The sequence below is a fragment of the Budorcas taxicolor genome, chromosome 21 (genome assembly GCF_023091745.1).
Source record: "Budorcas taxicolor isolate Tak-1 chromosome 21, Takin1.1, whole genome shotgun sequence".
Lineage (NCBI taxonomy): Eukaryota > Metazoa > Chordata > Mammalia > Artiodactyla > Bovidae > Budorcas > Budorcas taxicolor.
In genome coordinates, this window is record NC_068930.1 from 47,194,585 (window position 1) to 47,209,059 (window position 14,475).

Consider the following 14,475-nt stretch of genomic DNA (forward strand, 5'->3'; position numbering starts at 1 on the left):
AAGAGGTTGCGCCGCCAGCGCGGGACGCTGCCCCGGCGCGGACCGGTCTTTGTGCCGCTGGGCTGTTTTCCCGGAGTCACGAGGATGGAACGGGAGACCAGGTCTGCGGCGAGGGCAGGCGTCTGGCCCCCAGACCCGGTGCAGGGACACCGGGCCGGGCAGTCTCTACCACTCTCGTCCTTGGCAACTTCTGGCCAATCGGCCCAGCCCCTCTGGGTCCCAGCGGCCGGCTGAGCTCCAGGCCCAAAGGGTTAAGCAGGTGCCTCGCCCGGCGAGGCGCTATTGGCCGAGGGTCGGGCGGCGCGGCCGCGGCCACCACGCTCCGCCGAGCCCAAGTTGTGTTCGCGCTGCGGGCGCGGCGGCCAGTCGTTCCCCTAGCTGCCAGGCCCGGGCCTTTGAGCCCGGGGCGAAGAAGAGACGAGAGAAGGAGATGGGGGAAACCAGCAGCAATACCAGCAAAGCGTCCTGGGGGTAAGGGCGCGCCAGAGGAGGCGAGCCCACGCCCCGCGTTGCTCAGGGGCTGCACCCTCCGCCAGGCAACTCCGGTCCAGTTTCACGATCCAGAAGGAAGAAGGAGGAAGTGGGGCCACGCGGGGGTCCCAGGCGGGGGGTGGGGAGTAGCCATTCACTCCTCACTGCCCCCACCCATTATACAGGCGAGGAGTGCAAGTTGTCATTAAAAAGGCGCTCCCAAACCACGGCATCCCGCCTTACCCCCCTAAAGAAACACTGATATAACAATGTGGAGAAGTAACTGGAAGGCAAGAGAAAATAAATGCACGTGTTTTCTCTTTTTGTTTCCCTGGTGGCTGGAATTTGCAGAGTTCGCCCCAGCTGTGGCTGCTAATTTATTCGTTTCATCGTTTGAAAGCGGCGTATAGAGATGGATCACCAGGGGCACAACCGGCTCCCTTTAGCTGGACCTACAGTCCCCACCTCACAAGTTTGTCGAAGACCAACATGCCCGCCCACCAGGAGCGAAGAGAGTCCCTTCTTATAAAGGGTTGAACAAACTCTCCGTTGCACAAAAGCGCCCCCCCCCTCCTCCTTTGCACACCATCCCTCCTTGATAAGCATCAAGTTCTCCAGTAGTCCAACTTGCAGTTGGCAACCCTCGCGCTACCTAGCGTAGAGAAGACCGGTAGAGTGAGGGGTCCTGTCCGGGAAGGGAGAATCTGCGCCCCCATTCCTGCACACGCGGGCTGGAGTCCAGGTTACTGGAAGCCGCGGGAGGCGCGAGCCTGCCTGGATGGTGGTTATTTCTCTAGAGAAAAGAGGGGGAGAGCGCGCGCTCGTCTTACACTTTGGGTCGGAAGTGCGCGGTGTGTGTGTGTATGTGTGTGTGTGTCCGTGTTGTTGAGGGGGCGGGAAAGAAAGGCACCCTCCGCTCGCAGCCCGTCATTCCCTTGCACCGGCCAAGTCCTCTCCAAGCCTCCCGGTGCATCCTTCCTCCGCCACCCCCTCCCCTTCTTCCCTCAGCTGGGCTCGCGCGGCGCAGCCGGAGCAGCCAGTGAGAGCAACATCCTGGAAAGAGGGGGGAGCACCACCGCCCCCCAAAAGGGAAAAAAGGCCCCACCCTGACACGTTTTGCTGTTTGCAAGTCCCTCGCACTCCCCCCCCCGCACCTCCTCCTCGCGCTTGCGGCACCCCCCCCCCCCCCCCCCCCCCCCCAGCCCACTGCGCGCACATCAAAGCGCCTCTCCGCCGCGCACAGTGGCCGCGGCTCACTAATGGGATTGCAGGCTGGTGCCTGGCTCCGCTGCTGCCGCCGCCGCTGCTCGCGCTGCTGCTGCTGCCGCCGCCCGAACCCCAGCCCGAGCCCCCGCCAGCCCGAGCCCAGAGCCGCCGCGCCCGGGGGCCGAAGCCGCGGCGATGATCCGAATATTTCCGGATTTCAGCGTGCAGGTGACGGCCGCGGCGGCCGGCGGGGCGGCCGCGGGGGTGCCGGCCGGCGCGGGCATGGGGAGGGCCGGCGCCGCGGCCAACGGCACCCCGCAGAACGTCCAGGGCATCACCTCCTACCAGCAGCGGTGAGTAGTCCCGCCTGGGCTGGGATAGTGTCCCCCGCTCCGGGATGCTGGGGTGGGACTCACTTTGCCTCTTGTTTTGGCGTTACAACACACATGCACATCGCCAGGGCTCACTTTGCTTGCCCCTCGTTCTATAGATAAGACAGAAAAAAATAATCATTCACAATTCAGACTGAAAGGCACTCAGTGTACCGGCGAAGTCGAACCACCCTGTGCGTTCTGCATGGCCCCAAATCCAGAGTCTCAGCCCCGCGTAGCCAAGGAGTTACAGCGAAGTCTGAGACACAGCACAAGGTGCTTTTGCAAAGTTTTGGGATCCTCGTCCCCTTCAGCGGAATTTTCTCAATGCCTCTGCCGGGTGCGGATCCGAGCTGACGGGCAGCCAGGGGGGCAGTTGATCACCTGAGGCTGATTGATCATTTGTTTCCAAACAGAATGGGAACGGTTTTCAGGAGAAGCTGTAGACTTGCAATTCTACATAATAGTGTTATCTTGTCACCTGTTACTACAGGGAAATAGAGCAAGAAATCCGAGTCTCCTTGGCGCTGTTAAGTATTCATTTTAAACGTATTATAATGCAAATGATAAGATTCAGAGATACAAGTTAGGAAGCAAATTTTACAAAGTTAGGTTAGGTGGTAAGAAGGAAGTTTTCAAGTATTTCTTGTTTGCATTTCTTTCAAACATTTATAGATTAAAAAAAAATTATGGGTGTGACATTGAAATAGGAAACATCATTTGATTCAATTAGGAAAGAAAGGGGGAAAATATTACCACCAGCACCACCAACAGCCCTAGAACCCTGAAGTTTTTCCTTAAGGACAACTTGCGATGTTTCAAGATTTTATCAAAAATGTAATCCACAAAAATGCCCTGAGAAAAACTAACAATGTAGTATGAAAGGTAAGCTTCCTATTTGTGGGATTCAGTTTCATAAGAGATGGGAGAAAAAAAAAAAAGAACACATGAAAGTGTGAAATTAAATATTTGTGTTTCCCAGATTGCACACGATTAAACATCTGAGAGATTTGCCAATGGCATTTAACTTAAAATATACACAATGCATAATTCAAATAAGAGCTCCTATTTTTACCTTGTATTTCAAACTTCATTGATTTGAGAACCTTTGATTTGAACCAACAGTGTTTAAACTGAAAAGGTTAAGATAATCTATCACTGCCATATTTTGTGCCTTCTAACCAATGGCTCAGCGACCAGAGCAGGTTTTGCATAACACACTGAATGTTTTCCAAGTTGATGCCCTGTATTGCATATATTCTGTAGAGAACTTCATTATATGCTGAGTATTGTCAGAAGTTTTAAAAAGAGAGTCTTAAAAATAAGTAAAAAACAGACTATTTCATGTTAAAGAGATTTTAAAAATTATTTTAGTCTTGTTTTAGTTCAGTGATTACAAGAACCTTTAATACAAAAGATCTGGGCATTTTTCAAACATAAAAGGACCAGGAAAGAATTAGATTTTTCCTTCTCATGATTCAGGTATAGTTTTGTTTTTTTGTTTTTTGTCACTTATAAAACATTTAAATGACAATAGAATACATCGCTCACTTTAACTAGGAAGTGCAGGCAGTAGTCACAATAGTGTGGTCTCTGAAGTAGGGAGTCAGGGTCAGAAATGTCAGAAGGCCTTTGGACGATTTCAGGGAACTCCGGGGAACTTCAAGTAACCCTTAAGACATGAACTGGGCATAAGAAGTGGTCATGAATTTCCAGCTTTTATGTTTATTCTCGGAGTGTTGGTGTCTGTCACCATGAAGATCTTCCCACGGCCAATTGCCTGCCAGTCAGCAGCACCCAAGGGTAATCCTCCAAGTTTCCCCACTCTGCCCCTGAAAGTGCTGCAATGCTTCGACGTTCATCTTTGAATTGGGGCCACTTTATCAAGTTTCTGAATCCCAGTGCAGTTCTAAAGATTAAAGCTTTAAAAAGAATCAACTCTAAACTTTAGCCTGTGGGATGTCGTGTTCCCTTCTCTTTTTTATGTTCTCTCATGTTGACAGAAGAGAAGGTGCTAGCTGTGAAAAATGTAGCTCTCCATTTCATTACTCAGATATGACGACACCTGTTACTATCTTTAATTTTAGTTAATTTGGGGAAAGGGGGATGAGTCATGGGGGAGGGCTAGAAGGTTATTGGCATGGTCTTAGTCACAAGTCCCCTGTCCTCTGGAATATTATTGGGAATGTAGGCCACCTACTTGTTAGGTAGTAGGGGCTGTGAAGGGCAGACTTTAGTTTCCACCTCAAGACCTGGATATGTCTGTTGTATACAGTAAATGGTAACATCATTTTACAAAAAAAAAAAAAAGCATTAACTTCCTTCTGAGAGTTTGATGAGGAAGTGACAGGCATAAGGGGGTTTTCAAGCAAAGAGTCACCTGTTGGGAGAATACAAGCTTCTCTCATTTGTCATCTTTTGGTAGAAACGCCCTAAGCTGACTGTCTTGCAGCCAGAACTTCCAAGCAGGCAACTTTTCCCTCTGTCTTCCAGCCCATGTATATTTTGTACTTAACACTTTCCACTTCATTTTTCAATCACTCTCATCTTCTCCTACCTGTAGAGTGTACTCCAAACAGAACTCGAACATCACCATGCAGATTAAACACGTCTGCCATGAAAAACACTTAGGTTTTCCAAGTTTCTGACTCTCAGCCCCACTATAGTGAAATGGTAGCAGTGAATGGGACCTCTTTGAGAATCTGTTTTTTCTTAAGTTCAAAGTAAAATGCAAAGCCTCTCCTAGAATTGATGTTTTCCTTGTGGCTCTCATTTATTCAGACTAGAAATGCTTTGGGAGTCCTTTCTACGTTCCTGGGTGACACAGGACTGATCCAAGTCTCTGCCTAAAAAGCTGCCCACACCCGGCAGAGCGGCTTCGTGGAGAAAAATCTCTGACCAAGGGCTACCTAGGCAATAGATTCCAGCACTGGCCCTGCACCGAGTGGCCCTATCTCTAGGCCTCTCTGAGCTGTAAAATAAGGACGCGGCTAGGCTGGATCCCAGAGGGCCCAAAGTCCGGTCTGGTCCCAGGTGCCCAGGCGGGAGAAGCGTTTTATCTAACTGCGTTTAAACTCCTGGGGATTCACTTGTGAACCCCGGGGTCTGCAGACTTGGTACATGCGTGAATAATGCAGATTGCTCCGGGCTTGGAAATGCTGCTGAGAGCGCCCGAGCCACAAGGTAGCCTGTGCCGCCGCTCCGCCAGCCCAGAGGGGCTCTCCGGGCCTCTCCGCCCGCGCACCCCACCCGCTTGTCCCCGAAGGCGCGCCCGGGACGCCGGGTTGCCTTGCCCGCTGCCGTGGGCCTCCCAGTTCCTCTCTCTCTTTTTTCTTTGCTCCTGGCCGCGATACTCCAGAGAAGGGAAGTGTTCGAAACTGCAACTGAGTGGCGTTGTTGCGCCGGCAGCCGAGCTTCCCAGTCCCCCAACGAGAGAGAGAGAGAGGAGAGAGAGACACGGAGAGAGGGGGAGAGAGAGAGAGAGCGCGCGCGAGAGGGGGCGGGGGGGGGCGGTGTGTGTCTGCGTGCGAGAGAGCGCTCTGGAGCAAAGCAGCTGGAAAATGCCCAGAAATACTTTCACAGCGGTCAAGCTGGGAACCCCCTGCGCTTCCTCCCCGGCTCCCCGCCCCTCCCGGCCTGAGGCCCCCCCCGCCCCCCGCCGGGAGGGTGTGTGCCCCACCTGCCACCCGGCCGGCTCGGGGCGGCGGCGGGGGGTGTGGCGGCGCGCGAGGGCGAGAACCCTGAGGCGGCGGCGGCGGGGCCCTGGGCCGGGCTGCCCGCGGGGCCGCGCGGCCGCCCTGCCCCCGCCGCCCCCCCGCCGCCGCCGCCCCCTCCTCCGCCGCCGCCGCCGCCGGTCGCCCGTCTCCGCGCCGGGCATGTCTCGGGAGCCGGAGCGGCCCGGGCCGCGGGGGCTCTGCGACGCATGGACGGCGGCGGCGGCGCCCGGAGAGCAGGGGGAGGAGAAGGCGCGGGCGGCGGAGGAGGCGGCGACCTGCGGCGAGAGGCACCGGCGGCGCGAGGGGACGGCCGGCTGCCGGCGAGGCTCCGGCCCCTCTACTTTTCCGTAGCCTGCCCGCCTCAGCAGCACGGCCGCCGCCGCCGCCGCCGCCACGGCCACGGCCACGGCCACGGCCGCCGCCCGCCCGGCCGCCGCTGAGCGCCGCGCACGCCCGCACTCACTCCCGCCACCCCACGCACACGCACACCCCCCGCCCTCCCCACGGCCCCCGCCCCGGGAGTGGGGAGAGAGGCAAAAAGTAAGAGAGGAAAAAAAATAGCAGGAAGATGGCGCCCACCAAGCCCAGCTTTCAGCAGGATCCTTCCAGGCGAGAACGGTAACACTTTTCTGTTTATTGAACCTGCCGCCGGGGCGGCCGCTCCCGCCGCCGCCGCCGCCGCCTCCGCCGAGGTGGCGGGCCCCGCTCCGCAGCCCGCCTCCTGGGCCGCGAGCCCGCGGGAACCCGGTCTGCGGGCAGGCGGCTCCGCGGTCCCCGCGCGCATTGTCCGCCCGCGGCGGCTGCGGCAGCGAGCGGGCTCTCCGGCGGCGGCGGCGGCGGCGCCAGGCTCTCCGAGCGGTCGCACCTCCTCGGCTCGGCGAATGGAGTGACTCGTTGACAGAAAAAAAAAAAAAAGAAAAAAAAAAAAAAGAAAAAGCAGAAAAAAGAAAGAAAAAAGAAAAAGAGAGAAACAAAAACGAAGGGGCTGCCGTGTGGCGGGGAGCAGCGGTGCGGGTGGGGGGGCCGGGGGATCCCCGGGGCCGCCGCAGGTCCCTTGGCAGCTGCTCTCTAGGAAGGAATGAGGCTGGGGAGGGGGAGGGCAGGCTGGCGAGCAGGGGAGGAGGAGGAGGAGGAGGAGGCGGCCGGGGGCGGGGAGCGCGGAGCTCGCGCCAGGCCCGGACGGTGTCGCGGAGGGGCTTGTCTCCGCGCGGAGCCGCTAGGCCGGGCCGGGCGGAGAGAGGCGCGCGGCCGCCTCCCCGCCGCCCGGGCTGCCGCCCGCAGCCTCGTCAACTTGTAGGTCTCCTGCTTTTGCCCTCTGTTCTCCTCCACTGCCCTCCTATTCACCCTCTTCTTCCACACCCCCCTCACCCCCGAGGGAATAAAGAAGAAAACCCTTCAGTCCCAATGAGCCAGCCAACAGCGAGATCCAAAATGTGCCAACACTTGGAACATCTCTGTCCCGTTAGTTACTGTTTGCGGATCTGTGTTTTAAAAAGTTCCAGGGGAGAACTGCATATCCAGGCAGGGAGCTCAGCCGAGCATGTCTGTTTGAAGTTAGTTACACCGAAGCCAAAAGGGAAAGGGAGTTTGTCTTCACAATTTCCTTAACTGTCCTACGTGAGTGGCATTGTTAGATTTCAGAGTAACTGAGCACCCCTCCGCCCCTCGTGGTTTTCCCCTCCTGCTGTCCACCCAGCCTACTTTGTTTGGACTCCTATTTGCTATTAATTGGCAGCGTTAATGACATTAATTGCATATAGCATATTGGTTTGAGCAAAGTGAATCTCTCTCTCTGTCTCAGAGGAGGAAATGCTCAGGAGGAATTATGAAATGTTACCCATTGATTCCCGAGGAAAACAAATGCGGTTAGATGTGTCCATTCCCACCCCGCCCCCGCCCCCGCCCCCGGCCCCGGCCCCCAACCAGCGATGTTTACTTTCCTCACAGGCTTAAGTGAACTTGAAAAGATGAGGGAAGTCCATAGTAGCAAGATTTAATTGTTTTGACATGGGCATTTTTATTTTTGATACAACATAGCATTTAACGTGTAGTTTCCATCTAGTTGTTAAGGAGATATTTAAACAAGCTATTCCCTTAGAAAACTTCACTTGCACTATTGCTTGTTTCCTTTATTCAGTAGGGACCGCAGAATTGTCAGGATTAAGGAAGTAATTTAAAGTAGATACGTAAGAGACTCATTCTAAACTCTAGCTAATTTCTATATAAGTCATGTACCTGGGAGTAAATCATACACAGCTCAGCTTTTAAAGATGTTAAAGATGGTTAGCATTAACTACCTGACAACTCATAAAGCTAAAAGGAACATTTAGTCTTAAGTGTTTTATGAGAATTCACATATTAAGTACTTTACTTTTGTAGGTAGAAAAATTGCTTTTCAGAGCATTTGTGCAAAGCTTTTAATAATTATTTCGTATTTAACATGGTGATGAATACTTTTCGAAGTCAAAAGTTTACAATTGATTTCCTCCCTTCTTTCCTTTTCTTTGCCTCCTTCTTCCCCAGTTCTCTGGTAGTAAATGTATTTACTGGGATGGCCCCAGTAATCTCTCCAGCAGAGGCCTATTTGTGTGCCATTTTGGGAATTTCTCTGAGATAGGAATCTTGAAGATAGAATTAATTTCTAGAGGAAACTTCATAGCCTGTGCATGAGCGCGTTCTTTATCACCTGTCTCCATTTGGCATTCGAAGAAGGTAAATCAAAGTGCGCGATTTGTTATTCTGCTCCACTTGAGAGCTGAACTAAATAACACTTGGTCTGAAATTCTGATTGAAGTTGTAGGAGGATATACTGTATTTAATTTAATGCCCTTTAATAGCATCTTCTTGTTCAGCTCGGATGCTGTCATTTTAAAGGTTGGATCTGAGAAGGTTTAACCTGTAGGGAGAGGGAGGAGTACTAAGGAGGTACGGGCAGAAGGAGCGACTGATACAGAGGAAAGGAAGAAAGGAGTTATAAACTAAATGTTTCAAACAGTAATAACCACAAACTTGGCCCGTTATCCAAACAGTTGTTTTATGCCCCGAGGGTTCACTTTGTTATTAGGGTTTAAAATGCTCTTAACACTTTGAGTGTAAACATTACATATGTTCCTTGATTTGGTTTTGTAATGAGAAATGGGAAATCAGACGGTTGGTTCAGGAGGGGTTGTTTTTCATAGTTACTTGCTCAACTAAGTAGTCACTTCACCTTTATGTGGACTTTGTGCCTGGAACTTGTTGGTTAGCAGTGTAATTTCTCTGTAATGGTTGAACAGAAATATGTTTACAAAAGATGGTTTTCTGTGGACATGTATTAAGTGACCTCCTCCCATTTACTTAAAACATGGTTTCCAAATCATTGACTTCTTAAAGGCTTTTATGGACACTGTCTCTATTGTTTTTCACATATACCAGTATTAAAACGTGTAGAGAGAGAGAAAAGAAAATCTTTTGAATTGTCTTCTTGTTTAGAAACTCTGACCTGAGTTTAATAATACAGTACAAAAGTCATTTCCTCCTAATAATGTTTACAGAGTAAATTTTGGGAAAAGAAGTTTTTTCTTGATAATGTCTTATGTTATTATTTAGTTATCCTTAAATTCCTCTGACTCATACACGCAGCAAGTGTCTCTTTGGAGCCTGAAATAACAAGTTGAAAACCTTGTGTATTAAAATTCCTTGGATTAAAAACAAAACCAAACAAACAAACAAACAAAAAACTCCAGTAGGCTGCAAATTATATAGTACTACCGCAGAGTTTTTCCACTACATGGATGTAAAACCAAGAAAATTAGACAGAAGTGTCAAGCATGTGATACGCCCAGGCTGGTTTGCAAAGCATATTCCAGTAGCACAGGGCTTTTGGTTTAAAAAGTAAAGGTGGTGGTGGAGACTTTTTTGGAGGCATTTCTTTCTACAATGTAAGCTTAAACACAGAGTGATAAATGATGATATGCGTTGTCTAACACTTGCTTATATATAAATAGCTCCACAAGATTGCTTAAATGATAATCGAAAATATGAAATAGGATGGCCTTCATATCACAAGGCCAAGGGTCTACAAATGGAAAAACTGAAATAATGAAATATTTCCAAGGCAACAGACTGTCAACAAGAACTGTAATGCATGGGCATATCACAGAACCACCGGAGAGGATATTAGATTGTATAGCTCAGGAGCCAGCAGTTATAAAGACCTTTATTATGTAGGACCCTCCCACATTACAGCATCCTTTCCTATTTCCAATATCTGATTTATAAATTGAGAGACACATAGCTACTTCAAATCTGTAATATGCCTGTTACTAGATTTGATTTGTTATGAGCAAACTCGAATCCAACATTATTGGATGCTTTTGGTTAAAAAAAAAAGTTACATGAGGTATTTTTTTTTTTAAGCACCTAGTGGTATTATTATTAAAGTTTTAGTCCCTGTGGTCTTTAAAAATATTCTTAAGAATACGACTTTTATATTTGACTGAAAGTTGTGGGAAATTACTATCTTGTTCAGCAATGAGTTGGTAAGAATTATATTTCAATTTAAATTTGATGTACAATTTGGAACAGCCTGGTATTTTTGGCAATATGAAGTTTGAATTTTCCCACAAATTCTTCTACACAGTTGTTGCTCCTACCTGCAATAGATCTGTTTTATGGGAATGCCAGAATTTCTATAAACCTCTCAACTCTTTTGCTCTGGCCCAGATCTTAGTTTGGGATCCACTGGCATGTTAAAATTGCATCTGTTTGAAATGGGATCTGATGTCCAGGGTCCCCTGCTCTGTGGCGTGGTTTTCTATGACAAGGGGTTTCTTTACTGTACATGCTTTTGTAAAGCAGTACTTTTTTTTTTTTTTTTTTTTGAGGGGGCATCATTTAGGCGGTGTAGCTTTTATTGAGTTATTTTTTAAGCTGTTGAGCTTTATATTTTGTAGGGTATTTGCAGGGGCTATGTCACAGAGATATCTAAATCACTTCTGATAATGTTTTTTCTAATAAATTTCCTTTAAGTGCTTTACTATTAATAATGACCCTTAGATAGTCTATTTTTATTTTCTTGTTTTTCCTGCAATTCCAGTTTTCCCCTTTCCTATGCAGAATGCCACTCACTAAATTTAAAGAAAATTAAACACACATGAGAGCAGAGCTAGCCCCTCCCCTGTTATGTTCACTTGGCTACTTTTTCTGTATTATAGCATTCATCTCTTGAATTAATTTAAAAAAAATTCTGCACGGCTCTTGGCTTATAATTTAATTTCAAGTGTTTTATCAACATTTCCTAATTGCATACAATGGATAAGGCTGATACCTAGTGGAAGGATTAGGCTGTTAAAATTTTTAGTTGTTCATGTGATTAAATATTAATTTAAAAATTTAAATGTTTCCAAAGTTGTACACAATGGAATATGTAAAACTTTAAATATTGAAATCTGTACTATGACTAGCTAAGAACTTCCCAAATTTATGGGAAAATTCAGTTATGTTTGCTTTGCATTTAATGATGTTAGTGTTTTTATAGTAAATAGTGCCTGTTTTCTTTCTTACTTTTTTCCCCTCATTGGGCAGTGTAATAAACCAACTGTAACTGAATGGTATTTTTACTGCGCTGGGCCCCATTAATGTCAATAGGATGTTTGCACTAATAAGTTTGATAGAACCTTACATAGAATAGTTTGCAGTGATATTAGTAAAAATGTAGTGCATAAACAGGGCATGGCTTAGTAAGAGGAAAGTGACTACTACTATAGCTGAAATTACTAGGGCAGTGACAAGATTAAACAGCTCTTGAAGTTGTCTGTATACATGTCTGAAGCATAATATTTTGGTGAATTAATTGGCATACTTGTGGTCTCGTGTACAAAATCATGAGAGGCAAGATGAAAATCGCACATTGCCATTGTCCAAACGGCTTGTGAGCCTCGACTATAATTATTGATTGGTTTGTTCATTCAGCTTTATTTATTGAACCTCTGCAATGGACCGTCCTGACTTGTGCTGGAGATAGTAGTGAATAATACACCCTGTAAGAACAGTTGCTTTAGTTATAGACTTGTCCATATATTGGATATGTGGAATATTATCAAGGGCCAGAAAACACCCTTTTCTGGAAGAGTAGAAAGTAGAGAATTCATGGACCTGTAAAAAAGGCTTCTTATCTCCTTTGACTTCTGTTAGCTTAGTGTTCTGGGGGGACAGGTATTCTGCTTGTAAAATATTGCAACTAAGGACTGTAAAATAATTAGAGGTTCTTGGGGGAAAGAAAGAAAAGATGTTATATAATGTAAATGAATTAATAGCAAAAATTTAAAAAAGATCTTTGGGATTTTAAAATGAAAATGATCACATATGATAATAAAGATTTATTGGACATTACTTGTTTCAAAGCCCTTTGCAACAAATATTAAATATTTCCTAGTAATTTTCTCATTGGTTTCCCCACTGCCTTACAAGGGAAGTGCTAATATCCCCATTTATGGATGAGAACACAGAGGCATATTGTTCCCAAAGAAGGTGGTAGAGTAGAGACTGAAATCAGGTTTGTCTCTGTAGAAATGTAGTACCTTAACTGCAATGTGGAGGGGCCCTGCATTTTTCAGATTTTCCAGAGTCAGGGATTTCTGAGCCCATGCCAGAGAGCTCTTATGGCAGAAAGACTGTGTGTGCTGAGTAGTGAATTAGATCTCTGCCTTTTGGTGTTTCATCACATGTTTGGAGAAGTTCAGAAAAACGGTATTTATAAAGTGAGAGAAAGAATCAGTGAATTATTCTCACTCTACCATTAACATTCCAGTAGTTTTGTGGGCAATCTCCACAGCTATTTGGGCTTCCCTTCTGGCTCAGCTGGTAAAGAGTCCGCCTGCAATGTGGGAGACCTGGGTTCGATCCCTGGGTGGGAAGATCCCCTGGAGAAGGGAAAGGCTACCCACTCCAATATTCTGGCCAGGAGAATTCCATGGACTGTATAGTTCATGGGGTTGCAAAGAGTCAGACATGACTGAGCAACTTTCACTTCCTTCCTTCCACAGCTATCTATATTTCGGGGCAGACTTTTCACTGAATGATTTCTGAAGCATCAGTTTGCCATATACATAGGCCTCTTTGGTCTTAGACTGTGAAGTATTCATGGACCTTTTCCACTCCTGTTTTTCTTGCCTCAGAGTGTGTCACAGTTTAATCTGAAGACTACAGTCGAGACTTTTATTTTGGGATAGTTTTGCCACTGAATGGGTAAAGCATAATACACTTCACTGCCTGTGTTTCTGTATATTCTTTTGAGATGTATAAGGGCTTGTGGAAGTTGGCCTGTTGCCAAATTACCTGGCATTAAAATAATGACAGCAAGCATTTATATAGTACTGTGTACCGGGTACTGTTCTAAGGGCTTTACATATATTAATTAACTCATTTAATTAAAAACATGTTTAAAAATGGACCACAGTAAATACATAAGTGATAAGTTATCATTTAGCTCCCCCCACTCTCCTCCTGGATGTTCACACACTTGTGACATTCAAGAAAGGAAAGTCTTGAGAACATTTTAATTTCTCTAATGCAGGGTAGGGGGGGATCACAGGGGTTGGTCTGGTATGTAACATTTCTTTGATAAAAGCTATACTTTTGGAAAGGGCTTCCCTAGTGGCTCAGTGGTAAAGAATCTGCCTACCAATGCAGGAGACACGGGTTCAATTCCTGGGTCAGGAATGTTCCCTGGAGAAGGAAATGGCAACACACTCCAGTATTCTTGCCTGAGAAATCCTATGGACAGAGGACCCTGGTGGGCTACAGGCCATGGGATCACAAAAGAATTGGACACAACTTAGTGACTGAAGATTATGAAACTTTGTAACATCTGACTTTAATCACTGCTCCTTGTAGAACATATGTTAGATTTGAGGCAGTAGACAAGCATACCACGTTTATCTTTCTGTTTTTAGATGCAATACTGTCAACCAAATAGCTTCTTCAAAAAAAGAATAAAATATAGGAATTTCAGGGCTTGAAAGGACTAGATAAGCAGTGCTTGAGTATTTGTGGTTGAAAGAGCTGAGTATTTTGTGTAACTTAAACATTCACTTTCACGTTAAGAAAATTTCTTGTTTACATAAAGGATAGGTTGACTTGTGAGATGTTGGAAAGAACTCATTTAGAGAAATGTTTTGCTAAAATATTGAAGATTAAAAGCAACAGACAGTAGGAAGTATAAATGAAAACTAGGCTACAAAATTTAAAACAGCATTCAAGTCATCTTAAAATAAATTATATCACCAACTCAATGAACATGAATTTAAGCAAACTCTTGGAGATAGTGAAGGACCGGAAAGCCTGGTGTGCTGCAGTCCATGGGAGCACAGAGAGTCCGCCGCGACTTAGTGACTCATTATTTTATTATCATCAGTATACCAATGCAGTATTAAAGGGCTCTGACTCTGGTACGGAGGTTGTCTATAACATTAAAACTTAAATATATATCACATATTTTGGAAAGCAGTGCCACATAGCATTTTAAGAACACTTTATGGACTCACAGGTCATTTCAGTAATTTCTTATTATCTGATAGACTGGGGCTTTTCTCATTTATAAGATTAATACAAATAATTTTATTATAAAGAAAAGTTTAATATTGGGTTAAGGGTCATCTTTAATGAATATAGCTGAAATCAATCCCCTCCACCAACTGTGAATTTTCTTTTCTGCTATTGTAACACTGCAG

At 46.8% G+C, this 14,475-nt stretch overlaps 1 protein-coding gene across 1 annotated transcript in view; it reads left to right on the forward strand.

The window, feature by feature from the left end:
• Positions 1 to 1,959: 1,959 nt before the first annotated feature.
• NPAS3 (neuronal PAS domain protein 3) overlaps positions 1,960 to 14,475 on the forward strand; it is a 963,361-nt gene continuing 950,845 nt past the window's right edge. Inside the window, exon 1 of the mRNA XM_052659608.1 lies at positions 1,960 to 2,030. Coding sequence (XP_052515568.1) covers positions 1,960 to 2,030 — 71 coding nt within the window. The remainder of the gene's footprint in view (positions 2,031 to 14,475) is intronic.